Source organism: Rhinoderma darwinii, chromosome 3 (genome assembly GCF_050947455.1).
Source record: "Rhinoderma darwinii isolate aRhiDar2 chromosome 3, aRhiDar2.hap1, whole genome shotgun sequence".
Lineage (NCBI taxonomy): Eukaryota > Metazoa > Chordata > Amphibia > Anura > Rhinodermatidae > Rhinoderma > Rhinoderma darwinii.
The window spans coordinates 258,684,136-258,702,694 of record NC_134689.1 but is presented as its reverse complement, the minus strand read 5'-3'; the positions used below and the strand labels follow the sequence as shown (position 1 = coordinate 258,702,694).

The following is an 18,559-nucleotide window of genomic DNA, read 5'->3' as shown; positions in this document are numbered from 1 at the left end:
TTCAATATTATGCCGTGCACATTTTCATATATTAAATACATATTTATACACGTTCCAATACTTTAAAAAAAAATAAAAAATAAGTGAAAAGTTGCCTATAGCAACTAATCAGAGATAAGCTTTCTTCTTCTGTACTGTACTAAAAACTTAGTCACGGATAAGTTGCTATGGGCAACAAGACCAGACTTTTCTTAGTGATGGCGATAGCCTCTGCTTTAAAAGTGAATTATTTCTTGTCTCTTTCAATTAACAGGTCGCACCTTACTACACAAAGATGAATAACTGGCCAGCACCTTACTGCAAACAGTCACTGGGTATTAAGACGATACTGCCATGTTCCGTCCCTCTAGGAATGAAATGACTTCGACGTTTCAGGCAACGTATAGTAGAGAGGCGAACCCGCCAACACCGCCCTTAGCTGAGCATCCTCCTCCCCCTCCTCAGCTCCTCCCACATGAATTAAGCAGCAGGCACAGCAGCGCAAACCGCAATCTGCAGCGTGGGAAGGCAGACGCAGGTGCTGGCAATCAGTCGCTTTTGGCGGGGTATAAGAGACACCTGTGACCGCGCACAAGTCGCTGCAAAACGGAATAGCTCGCATTAAGAAGCTGCAGAACTACCAGCTTCTACAAAGGCAAAAAAAAAAAAAAGTTTCAAGAACTCTCCACCCTCAGGGAGCGTTTAGCTGTGCAATGGCTTTTCCACTGGTAAGCGGCTATGAGCGCAGTTATGTATACTGGGTTTGGGCCAGCGCATATGCATTCGTTTTGGGTTAGTGTTCTGCAATTTATGCACTTATTGATATTGCAGCACTAGCTCGCTGGGCGTTGTAGTTGCTTGAGAGTTCTAGTCTGCGGACCAGTGATTGGCCGCAGTACCGTGTAGTGCACGCTCCTGTATTACGGTATACATTGCAGGGGACTCTGCATCTTCTCATGAAGAGCCACTAATGCAAAGGGTTATAGATGTAGAGCATGGCGCTGTGGAGAGTACATGCAATGTCTGTTTGTACTTTGCGCGTAGCAAACACCAGTGCTCGGGGTAGTCGCCAGGAGCACGTACTATAATAGCTTGGTATGAGGCGAGCGCTAGATCCGCCTGCTACGAGGCTCTGCAGGCCACGCCCACGGGTAAACCTGGCGGGAAGGCGAATAACAGCGCGTAGCGTCTGCCGCTTGTGTCGCGCCTGTCTAATCCCAGCAGTTTTTAATGAAGTCTGTAGACCAGGGGGGTACACGCATTGTAGTCTTACATATATTCTATTTGGGTAAAGAAAGGGTTAACCCTATCTGACGAGGGGGCGGATATTGCAGGGCACATGGTTCGTGGGCAGGCCATACCGTGTCTGGGAGCTTTGACTTGTTTTGTAACAATGTATCTGTGTGTGTGGATAACAGTAACATCTATTTGTGCAAGCGAGTGGGGGAGCGCTATGTTCTTGGGTCATGCATTAGGCTAATCCTGTCCAAAAAGTGCGCATATTGCTAAGCCGAGAAAATGCCTATGGTTAGTTGGACTGGATATCCTGTGATAGTTTCAGTGGTTACGTTGTGTTCTCAAGTTTTATCCAACAAACAACGTTGTTTATCTGTTTCAACCAACATGACTACTACATTTCCAAAAGTTTGGCCATGCTTTTCCGGACTCTTGAAAGGTGCTGTTACTCCCACTCCATTGCTGGGTAACTAGGTGGGGTTGTTGGACAGGACATTGGCCCGCTTTTGACAGCCTCTCTGAAAGCTGTAATTTCAAAGCGACGAATAAAACTTCTACAAATGACCCTTCCGGGACTTTCTCTCTAACCAAAAGTGCTACTGCAGAAATAAACCCTATGATTTGCCTGCAAGTGTCCTGACTGTGCATGTTGCGTCACCTCAGTGATGGCTTATTGCTAGGATTGCAGCACCTAAAGGGGTTTTCCAGTCCCTAAAAATTGATGGGCTCTCCTCCAGGATAGGCCGTCAATGGCTGATCGGTCTAACTCCTGTGACCCCCGCCGATCAGCTGTTTTGAAGGGGTGCAGCACTCCTAGGAGCGCTGCTTCTCCTTTCTAGTAGTGGCAAATCAGATATTGCGGCCTTCTCCCATTGAAGTGAATGGGAGAAGGCAGCAATACCTGTGAATCGCCGCTACGTCTGACAACTATTCTGTGAGCAAGTAGAAGAGGGGAAGCAGCGCTCGTACGAGCGCTGCGCCCCCTTCAAAACATGATCGGCCGGGGTCCCAAGAGTGGGACCCTGACCCATCAGCTATTGATGGCCTATCCTGAGGATAGGCCACCAATTTTTAGGGACTGGAAAACCCCTTTAAGGCATTATTCCCATATCCTAACCCTTTAAAGGGATATTCCTGTCTGAGTCATTTATGGCCTATTATGCAACTATCTCAAGTTCAGGCATGGCCACTGTGACCTTAGTGCCTAGGTGTCCAGGATTACGGAAACAACCTGAGCTATGCCGTTCCTGTAACTCCTATAGATGTGAATTGCAGGTGTAGCACAGCGATCTGCACTGTTTTTGTAATTCCCAATTTCCAGAAATGGTGTAGCTCGCTGTACGGTTTCAGTGACTCATTTGCTTCTATGGGAGTTACAGAAACCATGTAGCTGGGCTGTTTTTGGATAACTAACCATTTATGCTTTTTCCCTGCCTGGATGATGCAGCAGTCTCCTCAGGCGTTGTTGGGGGACCACTGATCTCTAGATAGGTGCGGCTCCCAGCTCGGAGCCACACCTATGGCATAACCTATGGATCTGATAAATGTCTGAGATAGGATATCCCTTTAGTGCTGCAACTCGTTCAGTTTCCTGCACAGTGGCACTCATCTACCTGTTTTCTTGAACTTGGTTCGTGCTTTTTTGGCATATGCAGAGTCCCAGAGGTTGGGCTGATTTGTAATGTTATGGCGAATCCTACTGATGCCATATTAGTTATCCTTTCTGGGATTGTAAGATATGTGTACATTACTACAATGCAAAGAGGCTGCAGATTTTTTTTATATTACATAACTACAAATGCACAATTTATTCATGTGGGAAATGACTGTCAAATCTGCTATCTGTAGCCTTGGATATATATTTTTGGTTTAAACATTACTCTTTCATAGGAAGGTTACTACAATAAATTGTAGTTAGCAGTTTTGCCAGAATTTGCTGTTTCTTTTGCTTTTCATGCGTTACCATTCTCGTAAAATTTCGTTCTGGCACTCCTCTACAAATGGCAGGGTGTTCCCAGTTGTAAACAACTGTCCACTAATCTAGTGGAAATGACAGTAAAGTCTGTGTCCACGTACCTATGAGTATTTGTAAGAGCTTGAGGTGCGTGCAGACCCTGCCCAGTCATGGAGATGAAGCATGAGGTTTCTCACTGAGGGAGGTGCTTTGTGCAGGCACTGATGCCACTAGTTGCTCTTCATGCTGGCATTAGATTCATCTGCAGCAGCGATAGTGACTCAGTAAGACTAGAGGTAGGTCTGATTTACAATGTGATTGTCTTCCTTGCAGCAGTATTACGACGATTATTCTTACATGGATTTAATACTAGTAGAATGACCATCCTCTGAACAATAACTAAAATGAAAGTGTGAAGCTTTGTTGGTGTCTTAAGCTGATATTGTACATTATACTGCCTGCATATTTACAGGGTGTGCTGTATCATGGCATTGCTTTATGCTGGATAGTCTGTATTTGATGGCTATACTGTCGTCTAATGTTAGTGTTTTAAATGGAATGTGTCGCTGGATATTTTTTTTCTTTCAGTTAAACAATTAGTATTTGAGTGATTACATTGTGTTTAATTTTTTTACAAGTAAGGAAATATTATCAATTAGATTCTAATTTATAACATTTCCATGTGCTGGGCACTAGAGGGAGCAGATCCCAAAATTGCAGCATAGTCACTGGGGTAAAGCAACCTCATTGATTGATCTGCAAATTTGGGGTGGACTCACTCCTTCTAGTGTCCTCACACAATCCCCCCTCCCTTCTGTCTAGTGCCAGGAGAAGGAAGGGTTTGTATCTTGAAACCTCCTACACTGTGTGCCGCCATTTTCTGAGCGACTGCACAGTGCTAGGAGGATTAGATACAGTGCTCAGCAGACCGTATGACACGAACATAATACACACATCACATACACTAACATAAATTGTCTACGCTCCTATTCCTAGTCGTCATCTTACTGTCCGGCAGCAGCTTCTGGTCCACATGAAAATGGCACCGGATTTCTCTCTGCGAATGAGCTTAGTTTTGGTCTGTGTGGGAGCGGCACATGTGCCGTTCCCACACGAATGGCGTACGCGTCTGAGAATTGAAAGGCTCCTGTTCGCATTCTCTATGGGGTTGTATGTGCCGTATTCCCTCTGTCGTTAATCAACACATACAGAGATGGGAAAAAAAATGGCAGCCCCCATAGAGAAGTAAAAGATTGAACACAGTAAAAATTAGAATGTGACAACACTAATAAATAACATTTTTGTTTATATTTTATTAGAAGCAATATCATAAAAACAAAACAAAAAATATGACACCTTCCCTTTAAGGCACAGTGGTATATGTCAAACTGGTACAATGATTTGCTAAATTGTCATGCAAATATCTCATAAGTTAACTACATTTAATGCACAATCCTTTTATTGCACTCTAGCTCCTGGTATTTTCAACCTGGTTTTAGTATAGACTGCCAATATGCTGCTGGTGCCCAACTTCTGGATTGCTTTCTACTGAGGTCTATGGAAGTTTTGACTGGCTACTGAAAAATTGAATCATGGGGTTTATAAAACCACCTTTGTTCAACCCTTGTAAAAACACTATTCTAATGAAATGCAGCAAGGCTTAGTTCAGACCTGATTTCTATGGCGGTGGGCAGGTATTGCAGATGTTTAAATCCGTATTTGCTATGGTTGTCTGGAGTTTTTTTTTATTTTTTCTGCCAAAGCGGAGGGAGGACTTGTCTCTTGTGGGATGAGACGTATTTTTTATTGGTACCTTAATTGGGTACATGACTTTTTGATCCTTGAGATTATCCTACCAGGTAAGGACCCAGAAGCAGCTGTTTAAAAGGGTTGTTATTCCTGTCTTCCTGTCCCTTCCCTGTGGGGAGAGGCAGTCCGACTAGCAGGTGCTGCCGTGGACGGCTTACCTTGGGCAAGTAAACTTGTGGTTCTTGGGATGCCTGCTGCTGGATTTGCTGTGGTGGAGTGAAGGTTCATGTCCTCTCCTACTTTTCATATGTCAGCAGTTGGAGAAGGAAAGGAGAGCCCCCCCCCCCTCCCCAATAGAGGTGATTGCAGCATCTGGACACCCAGCAGGGCCCTTCCAAGCTATTCACAGCTGCCCAATAGCATTCAGCTCTTGTCAAGTTTAGCACCAGTTTCAAGGCAGAAGTTGTACTTTGATCTGAGGTCTTGATGGAAAATACTTAGAAATTCTCAAAGAACCAGCATTGAGAAGAGTGGATTTGAGTCCGAAGAGCTGGTGGAGGTTCCCTGGGAGTTAAGACTAAATTACTGATAGAAAATAAATATGTAATAGTTTAGTAGCTTGCTTTATTTTGGTCAATTTATTACTCAAAAGGATAAGAGGATGGTTCATATAAACAAAATCTGTACACAAGTTGCGTCTTATTATAAACTTAATTTGTGGTGCCACAGTTTGCATTAGGATAAACTGATCAAAGTTTGCACGGAGAAGGTGGAACATTAAGAATCCTTTTTTAAAGAAGAAATAAAAGGCTGGAAGAGGCGAGAGTCTGCTATATCTGAATTTACTTCCTCGCTGTCTGGAGGTTGAAGGCTCAGAACCAATCTCTCCATCCCCTGACAGTTAAACTGTTAGTATATAAATGATTACACATTGTGTTAATTTTTTCACAAGTCAGGAAATATTATAAATTAGATTCTAATTTATAACATTTCCATGTGCTGGTCACTAGAGGGAGCAATTTCCAAAATTGCAGCATTGGCATGTGGTAAAGCAACCTCATTGCTTTATGTTGCAAAATTAAAGACACTCACTCGTGTCCTCAAACACTCCCCCCTCCTTTATCCTGGCTAGTGCCAGGAGAAAGGAGGGGGGTTGAATGTTCAAACCTCCTACACTGTGTTCCGCCATTTTTTGAGCGCATGCACAGTGTAGGAGGATTAGATACATTGGTAATCAGACAGTATAACACGAACATACATACACAAACATAACTTACCTGCCGCTGCCTCCGCTATAGTAGTCGTCTTACTGTCCGGTTGCGGGTTCCGGTACACATGAAAATGTCGCTCTGCCGAAGACCTTCCTTCTGGACTGTGGGAGCGGCGCATGCGCCGTTGCCACACAGACGGCGTACGCTATAGTGAATGGAACTGCTCCCGTTCGCATTCTCTATGGGGATGTATGTGCCGTATTCCATCTCTGTATGTGTCGTTAATCGACACATACAGAGATGGAAAAAAAAAAATGGCAGCCCCCATAGAGAAGTAAGAGAGAAGAAAAAAGTAAAACACAAATAAAATTTATTTTAATGACATACTAAAAGCAATAACATATAAAAAAAAAAAAATCCCGACTCATTCCCTTTAAAGAGGCTCTGTCACCAGATTTTGCAAGCCCTATCTGCTATTGCAGCAGATAGGCGCTGCAATGTAGATTACAGTAACATTTTTATTTTTAAAAAACGAGCATTTTTGGCCAAGTTATGACCATTTTTGTATTTATGCAAATGAGGCTTGCAAAAGTCCAAGTGGGTGTGTATTAGGTGCGTACATCGGTGCGTTTTTAATACTTTTACTAGCTGGGCGCTCTGATGAGAAGTATCATCCACTTCTCTTCAGAACGCCCAGCTTCTGGCAGTTCAGACACAGCCGTGTTCTCGAGATCACGCTGTGTCGTCACTCACAGGTCCTGCATCGTGTCAGACGAGCGAGGACACCGGCACCAGAGGCTACAGATGATTCTGCAGCAGCATCAGCGTTTGCAGGTAAGTAGCTACATCGACTTACCTGCAAACGCCGATGCTGCTGCAGAATCAACTGTAGCCTCTGGTGCCGGTGTCCTCGCTCGTCTGACACGATGCAGGACCTGTGAGTGACGACACAGCGTGATCTCTCGAACACGGCTGTGTCTGCACTGCCAGAAGCTGGGCGTTCTGAAGAGCAGTGGATGATACTTCTCATCAGAGCGCCCAGCTAGTAAAAGTATTAAAAACGCCCCGATGTACGCACATAATACACGCCCACTTGGACTTTTACTTTTAAACACACCCACTTGGACTTTTGCAAGCCTCATTTGCATAACTAAAAAAATGGTCATAACTTGGCCAAAAATGCTCGTGTTTTAAAAATAAAAACGTTACTGTAATCTACATTGCAGCGCCTATCTGCTGCAATAGCAGATGGGGGTTGCAAAATCTGGTGACAGCCTCTTTAAGCCGCCTGTTTGACTTTAGACATTGGGGAATTGCTTAAAGGTAAAGTACTTAGACAAATAACTTCTTTAAAGGGTAAGTATATACATTATATTCTATAATGTACAGGGCAGGCAATTTCAAGAAATATTGCAGTATACTTTTAACAAATTCAGCCTCCTTTCATTGTGTGACTGTTCCTGAATTGATGCCCCTATCCTCAGCTACTGGTCGTTTCTAACAACAATCCTTGTTCAGCACTTCATGCTACCTGCTCATGAAACCCAGTGCATTGGGTATTTCTACAACAGACTATATTCAGTCTGTTCCTAATAACGAGCCACACTGATCTTATCTCCCTGCCAGAAGATTTTTTGAGTGAGGGACATGAAAGTGCATCCCCCACCATTTAGGGTAGTTAAAGAGGCTCTGTTACCAGATTTTCAAACCCCTATCTCGCATTGCAGCAGATCGGCGCTGCAATGTAGATTACAGTAACGTGTTTTTTTTTCAAAAACGAGCATTTTTGGCCAAGTTATGACCATTTTTATATTTATGCAAATGAGCCTTTTTTAAGTACAACTGGGTGTGTATTGTGTATGTACATCTGGGCGTTTTTACTTCCCTTACTAGCTGGGCGTTGTGAATAGAAGTGTATGATGCTGACGAATCAGCATCATCCACTTCTCTTCGTTAACACCCAGCTTCTGGCAGTGCACAGACACACAGCGTGTTCGAGAGATCACGCTGTGACGTCACTTCCTGCCCCAGGTCCTGCATCGTGTCGGACGAGCGAGGACACATCGGTACCAGGCGACAGAGGCTACATCGACTTACCTGCAAACGCCGATGCTGCTGCAGAATCAACTGTAGCTTCTGTCGCCTGGTGCTGATGTGTCCTCGCTCGTCCGACCCGATGCAGGACCTGGGGCAGGAAGTGACGTCGCAGCGTGATCTCTCGAACACGCTGTGTGTCTGTGCACTGCCAGAAGCTGGGTGTTAACGAAGAGAAGTGGATGATGCTGATTCGTCAGCATCATACACTTCTATTCACAACGCCCAGCTAGTAAAACAAGTAAAAACGCCCAGATGTACATACACAATACACGCCCAATTGGACTTAACTTTAAACACGCCCAGTTGTACTTAAGAAAGGCTCATTTGCATAAATATAAAAATGGTCATAACTTGGCCAAAAATGCTCGATTTTTGAAAAAAAAAACACGTTACTGTAATCTACATTGCAGCGCCGATCTGCTGCAATACGAGATAGGGGTTTGAAAATCTGGTGACAGAGCCTCTTTAAGGGCCCATTCACACGAGCGTGAACAATGTCCGTGTGCTGCACAAGGGAATTATGCACCACACACTGACCCGTTCACACATGCGTGAGTTTTCACGCAACGTGAACTCACTGCATGTCTGACATTGGTGCGTTTTCATGCACCTATGCACCCATTGAAGTCGCTGATGCACGTCCATTTGCGGTGCATGATTTGCGCATCAATTCGATTGAAAAATGCATGCCAAAGTTCACACAACACGGACCAGATTCACGTGCGTAAATCTGATATGCTCGTGTGAATGTAGCCTTGGGGTTCTGGTGGGATTGGAATGATATGGTAGGGTTTTATAGTCTTGTATTTCCTTTTTTGATATACTAATTAAATATTTACTGGATTGTAGTTAAAATGAAACTGTTTTTCAAATTAAAATTGTATCCATGCTAAATTCCTCAAACAATGTGTTTTATGGTCCTCTTTGTACACGGGGACACCGTCATGCTGGAAAGAAACATCCCCAAAGGTTGGGGATAGACCTAGACTCTGTAATGAGTGATACATCCCAGTCCATTGGAAAGCCAAGGCTCCATGCAGCACATCTGACAAAAAATTGCTATATCACTGTCTAAGACATTTTCAAGCTACTCCATGTAATTCCTTTAAACAACCCCCCCCCCCCCCCCCAAGCTCTAGCAGATCAAAAACGGACTTGTGACAAAGATGGCATTCTAGGATAGTGCCACAATTAGTCACTGTGGCAGATCTGCTGAAATTAGTAGCATCTTACTCCTGCAGGCCTCAGACTGGCATGTAAACTACTAGTTTAAGAGGAACACCCCTCGAAATAGCAGCAATCTGCTTTTAGTTAACCAGAAGGTAACCTTGACACCCATGAGCTGGCTTCGATTTCCACTAGAACTTAGACCAGTTTCTGGCATAAATTATAACTTGGGCTGTGGATGGCCCTGCCCCTTCTGCTACTACCTGCCCACTTTTGTTTTAAGTGGTGCGAGTGGCAGTAAAGTTACAAGTTATGGTGTGCTATGCCACTAAAATTTTACAAGCCTTTAATAAATGCCCCTCCTAAGATTTTTGGCAGTCGTATGGGTCAAACTAATGTCTATGGAGATTGCATGGCTTTGGGCTTTATTTTATGCTCCCCTGTTTGCAATGGGTGTGGTGTGTAACACCTGAATTCAATGAGTCTTAATGTATGTCTGGCATTGTGAAGACTTGTGTGAAAGGACCCTTAAAACAAAGTTGCAGTCAGAACCGCATTGAAAAGCTGCAGCTAGTGTTTTTCTAAGTGGCTTTTTTTTAACTGCATTGACAAATGCGTTGTCACAGCAGAACTGCACGCAGGTTTTCACTGCAGTTCCAACCTAGTTTCAATCAACATTTGAATGGACCCTAACCTCTTTGGTACGATTAATAATTTTCGCTGCAATTAAGGAGTATAAAAAAGTAAACTGTTTAAAATTAAACTGGAATGGCAATTTAGATGTGAGTGCCAGGTGATGCCACATTTAGTCTACCACAGCAGAGGAAATGCGTCATTCAAATGATGGTGCATTACATGGGTGGCCAGTGTTGTCTCTGCCAGAATGTCTCTCCAGGAGAGCCCCTCTGACATCCATATGATCGAATAGAGCCTATGGGCTAAGGTTATACTGAAACAACCACCTTTTTTTATTTTTTTTATTTATTTATTTTTTTGAGCCAAACTGCAAAATGTGAATCAAGATTTGTAGTCATCATACAGGTAAGGTTGGGCTAGATGTTTGTTTCAGAAGCGATACTTTATCTATATTGCCATATCAGTCTTGATACCTTGCTTTATGGCTTTTTTGTAATAAAAATATTTTTCTAGCCTTTAGCTGTGTAATCTCTTAATTCCTCAAATATTAGTGATTTTGCCACTTTTACAAAAATGGCTGCAACTATAAATATGAACATATAAGTACAGCCTCACTTCTTAGCAACTGATAAAACTGCTACTTGTCAACAATTAGTAGAATGACCATATATTTGTACATGGTTAACTTCTAGTATTGCATAATTTAGACTTTAGGTGCAAATTATTTTACTTATTCACGAGTCTTTTCTAGTCATATGGCCCTGTTCACACTTTGTTTTTTTGAGACGGAAGCTGCGTTGGAAAAACGCACCAAAAAAGGTCCGAAAATGCCTCCCATTGATTTCAATCAGAGGCGTTTTTTTTTTTTTCCCCGCCAGCAAAAAAACCGCCTTGTGGGAAAAAAAGCGACATGACCTATCGAGGCGGTTTCTGCCTCCAAAACCCCATTTCAATCAATGGGAGACGGAAATAAAACTCCAACGCGTGTTTTGACGACTTTTTGTCCAACTACTGTGCAAAAAAACGCCTGGAGCAGATTTTACAGGCGGAATTTTTGGCCTGAAAAAAAAACACTATGAACAGGGCCTTATATCTCTACATTTAACATTTATAACGACTGATGGTTAACCCCTTAGTGACCAGCCCATTTTAGGCCCTAATGACCAAGCTATTTTATTCGTTTTTCTATAGTCGCATTCAAAGAGCTATAACTTTTTTATATTTTCGTCTACATAGCTGTATGAGGACTTGTTTTTTTGCGGGATTAGTTGTAGTATTTAATAGCACCATTTTAGGGTACATATAATTTTTTTTTTATTAACTTTTTTGGGGATTATAAAAAAAACAAAACAAATTCTACCATTGTTCTCAGCGTTTTTTAAATTGACGCCGTTCACTGTGGCGTAAATAACCTGTTACCTTTATCCTATGGGTCGGTACGATTACGGCGATACCACATATGTAGAGGTTTTTTCTGTTTTACGACTTTTGCACAATAAAAACACTTTTGAACTAAAATTATTTGTTTTTGCATCGTTGCTTTCCAAGAGCCGTAACTTTATCAATGTAGTGTTTTTTGTGTTTTGGGCTTGTTTTCTGCGGGACGAGACGTAGTTTTGATTGGTACTGTGTTGGGGTGCATGGGACTTATTGATTTTTTTTTTATTACGACTTTTTTTGGGGGGGGCAATGGAAAAAAATGGCAATTTCGCCTTTTTTTTTTTTTTTTTTTACGGTGTTCACCTTGCGGTTTAAATTACATTAACTTTATTAATGGAGTCATTACGGTCGCAGCGATACCATATATGTGTACTTTTATTAATTTTTTTACACTTTTACTAAATCCACTTTTTATGGAAAAAAAATGGTTTTATTTACTGTAATTTTTATTAATCTTTATTTCACATTTATTTATTTCATTAGTCCCACTAGGGGACTTTACTGTGCAATCTTCAGATCGCTGCTATAATGCTTTGGTATACCAGAGCATTATTGCCTGTCTGTGTAAATCTGACAGGCAATCTGTTAGGACGTGCCTCCGGCGCGTCCTAACAGGCGTATGTCCAGGGCAGACCTGGGGGCTTTTATCAAGCCCCGGGCTGCCATGACAACCCATCAGCCAATGGGTGACAGAGGGAGCTCACTCCCTCTGTAAACAAGTTAAATGCCGCGGTCGCTATTGACTGCGGCATTTAACGGGTTAAATGGCCGCGGTCGAAGTAAACTTCGATCGCGAATGTTGGAGCAGGAGCTCAGCTGTCAGACAGCTGAGCTCCAGCCTGCACATGAGACCCGTGCTGGACTTGGACTAGGCTCACGTGAAAAGGCGGCAGCCTAGCCTAAGGCCCCTTAGTGACGAACGTGAAAAGGCGTATTGGTCACTAAGGGGTTAAAGGAAGTCTCACACGGAGTTTCCGTTTACTGTGCTACCGCTTTTATGATAGTGTATCCTTAACTGAATACAATACTGTTCTGTTTTTTTTTCCTTTTTCAGAAATGTTTCATAATGGGCAAATGAGCAGTTTGGAGCAATAAGGTTGTCACCATTGCTCCAAACGGCTCTGTTCTCTCCCCAGTCAGTCCCTCCCTACTCGGACGGGGCCACTGAAGTTTCATGGGTTGAAACTAATCTGTGCGTAGTGTGATTTAATCAGCGCGTGTGGATTCAACCTATGGAACTTCAGTGGCCCTGTCAGAGAAGGGAGAGAACGATTGAGCTCTTTGGAGCAACGGTGACTCACTCACTGCTCCAAACTGCTCATTTGCATATTACAAATAAACTTCTAATTCTGCAGTAGCGCCACAAGTCAAAGGAAAACAGCACTTCTATTCAGGCGAGGCTACACCCTTACTGTGCTGCTGCTCTTATAGGGCAATTTTTAGTGCTAGACTCCCTTTAAACATCTATCATCCATTTTAGTTCTATGCATATAACCGTAAAATTGTTAGGAGAAATGCTACTATAATGCAAGAAGATATTTGTGTAGAAATAAGCAATCCATACTCGTAGTGACTAGAACCTTTTGAGGAAATAAATTTAGAACACTTGATTGTCAGAAATACCACCATGTGAAAGTGGCCTTATACAGTAGGTAGATCAGCAACAAGATTCAGTGCAGTTTACAGGTTTTCCCCTCCACCCCACCTAATTTGCTTATTTCATTCTGGCAATACTTGGGCTACTTTAATTTTTGGTTAAACTTGAGATTTAGTTTCTCCTTATTGGTCATGCTGTAGAATGGGTCATGCGAATTTCCAAAGTTGCAGATTTCCGTTTTTGAATTGTCTGATTCTAGGGACAGCATAATTGTAACGTCTTTTCCTTTGAACACAGGATGATCTAGGAAGAAGTAAGGATTGTTGGGGATGCCCTACTGACACCCCAGCCCTCTCTACCTGCAGCAATGCTGACATCTTCCGCAGGATAAACGCCATGCTGGATCATTCGCTGGACTTCACTGGGGTCTGCACCACCCCCAATGCCAAGGGTAAATGTGACCATCTTCAAGCTACCCTCTTTTGGAGACTGGCTTTAATTAAGCCACTTGTGCCAGTTTTGTGGCTAGTTGTAAATTATGGCACACGTCATTTTTGCAACTTTTCGCTCTTGCAACATAGGGTGGGGGTAACTAGGAGGGGGGCTGCGCCATCTAGTTACCAACAGACTTAGAATTTTTAAAGTTAATGGCAGAAATTGTCATGGTGATCTACACCTGCTATTGGCAACAGTAAGTTTAATTTTCTGTTAAGACTGCCCAAGATGTGCCAAATGTATTAGGAGCCAAGCACATCTAAAATTTTAGTGCATTTCACTCGGGCTTACTTGTTTAAGACTGAGGTATGAAACGCCAGACTTAAAGGCTCTGTCACCACATAAGTGCCCTATCTCCTACATAAGGAGATGGGCACTATAATGTAGGTGACAGGTCGTTTTTTTAAATGAAAAGCACTGCTATTTTTACTACTTTATTAGTGATTTTAGATTTATGCTAGTGAGTTGCTTAATGCCCAAGTGGGCGTATTTTTACTTTGGTCAGCATCATACACTCCCCTGTACAACTCCCACTTGGTCTAATCATGAAATGGAGAGGAGTGCATGACGCCACTCCTCTCCATTCATTTACTCAGCGCATAGGGATCCTGCTAGATCCTTATGTGCTGTCTTATACTTACACATTAACAATACTGAAGTGTTTAGACAGTGAATAGACATTCCACGGGATGTCTGTTTACATTCTCTGCACTTCGTTACTGTTTCTATGGTAGTTACAGCAGAGTAAGCGTGATCTCATGAGATCTCGCTGTAAATGACCGCTTACAACGACATCACGCTTCCTCTGCTGTAACTACCATAGAAACAGTAACTAAGTGCAGAGATTGTGAATAGACATCCCGTGGAATGTCTATTCACTGTCTAAACACTGCAGTATTGTTAATGTGTAAGTATAAGACCGCACATAAGGATCTAGCAGGATTCCTATGCGCTGAATGGAGAGGAGTGCATGAGGCTGATTGGTCAGCGTCATACACTCCCCTGTACAATGCCCACTTGGTCTAAAGTAAAAATATGCTCACTTGGGCATTAAGCAACTCATTAGCATAAATCTAAAATCGCTCATAGTGGTCAAAATAGATCTTTTTTAAAATAAAAAGCACTGCTGTCACCTACATTATAGCGCCGATCTCCTTATGTAGGAGATAGAGCCTCTTTAAAAGTGCCCTGTCACCACATTATAGAGGTTGTCTGGGGTTGCAGAAAAAAAACAGGCCACGGGGAGGTGGAATTCCATCAAATTATAAAAGTATAATCTACCTGTTCACTCCCCACAGTACTTCCTGTCTGTTTACTGAGCTACAGTGATGACCACTACAGTAAATCACTGGCCTCCTCTGTGGCTGCAGAGGTCACGTGTCGACGTGACTTCATTACCGCAGTACAGTAAACAGACTAGAGCGGTAGCACTGGAGTAATAAGGATTTAACAGGTAAAGTCTTGCTTTTATTGTTTAATGGCATTCACCTTGTGCTACACAAACTTGGAATCGGACCTTTTTCTATGCATTCTGTATTAATACTTCAACAAATCCCTAGTATACCATCCTACTGCCAATGTATGTCTAGCTTTATATACAGTGCCAAGTAGACACTTGCTGTCTGACTTGCACTACTGTTGGTATGGTTTGGCCCAAGTGTACAGTCAGTGTTAAAACTTGTCAATTAAGGGGTGGTTTTAGTTACAGGTTTACATCACTAAAATCTATTTTACACCCCCCCCCCCCCCCTGTTCCTAACATTTTTACAATTTTTAGCATGGAATCATGAAAGCTCCCAATGTACTCTCTCCACGTGTCTAGTGCACCTTTAGCCTGACTGAGGCCAAATAATTGACCTCCATCAGGGTGGTATACATCTGTTTTGATGTATGTATGGCATAGACTAGAATATGCCACTTAAGAGGATCCCACAAATATGTATCCAGTGACATGAAGCTTTGTTTTAACACTGGAGCCTATAGGTGACATCTGGCAAGTCACAGTAATCTGTTTAACATATCCATGAGGTTTTTTTTTTTTTTTTTTTTAAATAACAAAAAAAAAAAGTACTAACTAATCTGATAAAAATGCCATAAAAGCCAATGGTTGACAGATGCCACAGCCTATGTTCAATATATACATTGGGAGCTTTTCCTGGCGTATGCAATAAACGAAGGCCAAAAAGTGATGTGAATACTTTGCTCAATACAAATAAGGTCCTTTTCACAACAGGTGTAGACATTGGTCTTATGGTCATAACTGTTTTGGGAGTTGGCTATCAATAATTGGTAAGAATGATACATTTGCCTGTAGTCAGTTGCATAGATGCAAATATACCTTGCACCATGCCCATAACTTGCCATATGTTTCACAGGTTCACATCTGGTAGGGAGTAAACACTATCCAAACTAGCCTACTCTGCACTTCAGTATAGCAAAAAACATGTGGATAGTTTGCTGTACATATGGCAAGTTAAGGTACTTTAAGAAAAATGGTATGAATTTAGCAGAATATATGCTATGCAGCACTCAGTAACTATACACAGGCCCGTCATTTTTCTTAACCTTGTGTATAAACTCCAGTATTTAGCTGTAAGGGCTAATTAAACTCCAGTCTTTTACATGTTCTTAAAATATTCTGTTATAAAATCTACTTTTCTGAATTTAATCACTATGGTTTCCTCATAATTGACAACTCCTAGAGTGAGCCCGTGTCTATATTCCAGGCAAACAGATTATGCTAGCACAATGATAAAGCCTTGCATTGCTGCTGATTCAGGCTTGGCATCTATCCAGAACTGTGTGGGAGGGGTTCTGGGAGAAGGATGAAGGCAGGGCCACTTGAAGCAAAGTGCCTACATTTGTGCAGGAATCTCTGCTTATATGTACATTTTGTTTTTTTTCTTCCTCTGATGGCTGCAGATCCAACATCAAACTTTTGATTCTGCATTTTTCCTCACTGCATAAGATTTAGAATGGCTGTGATTCCTGAATCCTGAACACTGCTAGCAACGGAGGGTTGTGGACAGTGCAATGGTTTAAAGGCATATCAGGGAGTGCTACCTGCTGCGGCTGAAGATTCCTTTGTATTTAATAACATGGCATCAGATATATAATGTGTTTCATTCCTATTTCTGAGCAGATTATACAGATACTGAGGGAGCTACAGCAAGCAGGATGCTCTTCCCCACATCACACGATCATTCTCCTCGTGGCCTTCCGGACACTAACGATTTATGCCTTGGTCTGCAATCCCTTAGCCTCACAGGTTGGGACAGACCGTGGAGCACTCAGGACTCTGAGGTTTCTGGGCCGTCCAGTGCACAATCAGCTGCCCAGTCAGGTGAGGCACTCTTTTTAAAATAAAAAATAAAAGTTGTTTTTTTAAATTTGCATGTTGGCTTCCCATTTCTGCAGTAAAAGTAACCCCTCGCAAGTCAGCCACTTGCATGTTTGGCTGACTGCATGTGTTTAAGTTGGTTAATGTTACTTGATATAATCTTAGAGCCAGGCTCTGTCAAACAATGGAATGTTTCTTGGAAGGGTGAATGTTACTGTTCTCTTGTACACTTAGGATTTCCAATGTGAGGCTATTCAGAAAATGTGCATTTAAATTCATTTGTGTGGTTTTTTTTTTTTGTGTTTTTTTTGGTCACTTGAAATATTAAAGTCATGCAGTGTCTTGAAAAGCATGTAATAGGTTTACAAAGTGTTCACATGTGTATTTGCGATGACAAACAATAATGCAATGCATTACTCAGTTAGCAGCGGTTAAAGATATTCATGGTGACATAAAGAAAACTGACATGAAAAGGTGGAGTCTTCCAAACTCTAAAATTAGCTGAAATGCTTTTGCGCTGTTAAGGGTTGGCATCCTTTAAAGGTACCTCCATATTTTCTACTGTGATTATACATTTAACCCCTTACCGCTCCATGACCTACTTTTAGGTCATGCTAACCGTAGCGTTCGCGCTCAGTGACCTAATAGTAGGTCATGGAGTAAACACGGCGCCGTTCGCGCGGAGCGCGTTCATGAGCTGTGATAGCCTGCTGTCGGAAACAGCAGCTATCACAGCTCAATGTGCAGGGACCGATCGCGGTGGTCCCCGCAGATTAACCCCTCAGATGCCACGTTCAATAGCGATCGCGGCTTCTTAGGGTTTAATCAATCGCCGGCCTGCTACACGATAGCGACTATGGCAACCGGACACCAAACAATGGCGTCCGGCTATGCCATAGACGGAAGCCTAGTGGGTCCTGACAACGTCAGGACCCACTATTCTTGCTGTCAGTGAGTAGCTGACAGTTCTAATACACTGCACTACATGCGTAGTGCAGTGTATTATTAGAATAGCGTTCAGGGCCTCCTGCCCTCAAGTCCCCTAGTGGGACAAAGTAATGTTAAAAAAAGATGTGTAAAAATAAGAAAATACATTTTAAAAGTAAAAATCCCCCCTTATCCCTTATCAGTCCTTTATTAATAAAAATATATAAACAAACTACATAATTGGTATCGCCGCGTCCGCAACGGCCTGAACTACAAAATTATTTTGTTATTTATCCCGCACGGTGAACGCCGTAAAAGAAAATAATAATAAACCGTACCACAATAACAATTGTTTGGTCCCTGCACCTCCCAAAAAGTGGAATAAAAAGATCAAAAAGTCGCATGTACCTAAAAATGGTACTGATCGAAACTGCAGTTCGTTACGCAAAAAATAAGTCCTCGCACGGCTGTATTGATTGTAAAATAAAAACGTTATGGCTCTTAGAATAAGGCAACGCCAAAAGTGAATGATTTTTTTTACAAAACGTATTTTATTGTGCAAATGCCATAAGACCTAAAAAAAACTAAACATATGGTATCGCCGTAATCGTATCGCCCCGCAGAATAAAGTGAATATGTCATTTATAGCACACGGTGAATGCTGTAAAAAAATAGAATAAAAAAACAATAGTAGAATTGCTGTTTTTTAGTCACCGCGCCACCTAAAAATA

General features: G+C 42.2%; 1 protein-coding gene across 3 annotated transcripts in view; it reads left to right on the top strand.

The window, feature by feature from the left end:
- The first annotated feature begins 444 nt into the window (after nt 1-444).
- Nucleotides 445-18,559, top strand: part of CPEB1 (cytoplasmic polyadenylation element binding protein 1) — a 50,901-nt gene continuing 32,786 nt past the window's right edge. The window contains exons 1-3 of one of the 3 annotated variants that reach the window (XM_075857847.1): nt 445-707; nt 13,364-13,517; nt 16,704-16,904. In XM_075857847.1, the coding sequence (XP_075713962.1) occupies nt 693-707; nt 13,364-13,517; nt 16,704-16,904 (370 nt within the window). In that variant the 5' untranslated portion in view covers nt 445-692. Of the gene's footprint in view, nt 708-3,383; nt 3,466-13,363; nt 13,518-16,703; nt 16,905-18,559 lie in introns of those variants that run through there. The other 2 variants (XM_075857849.1, XM_075857846.1) reach the window with 2 other exon arrangements.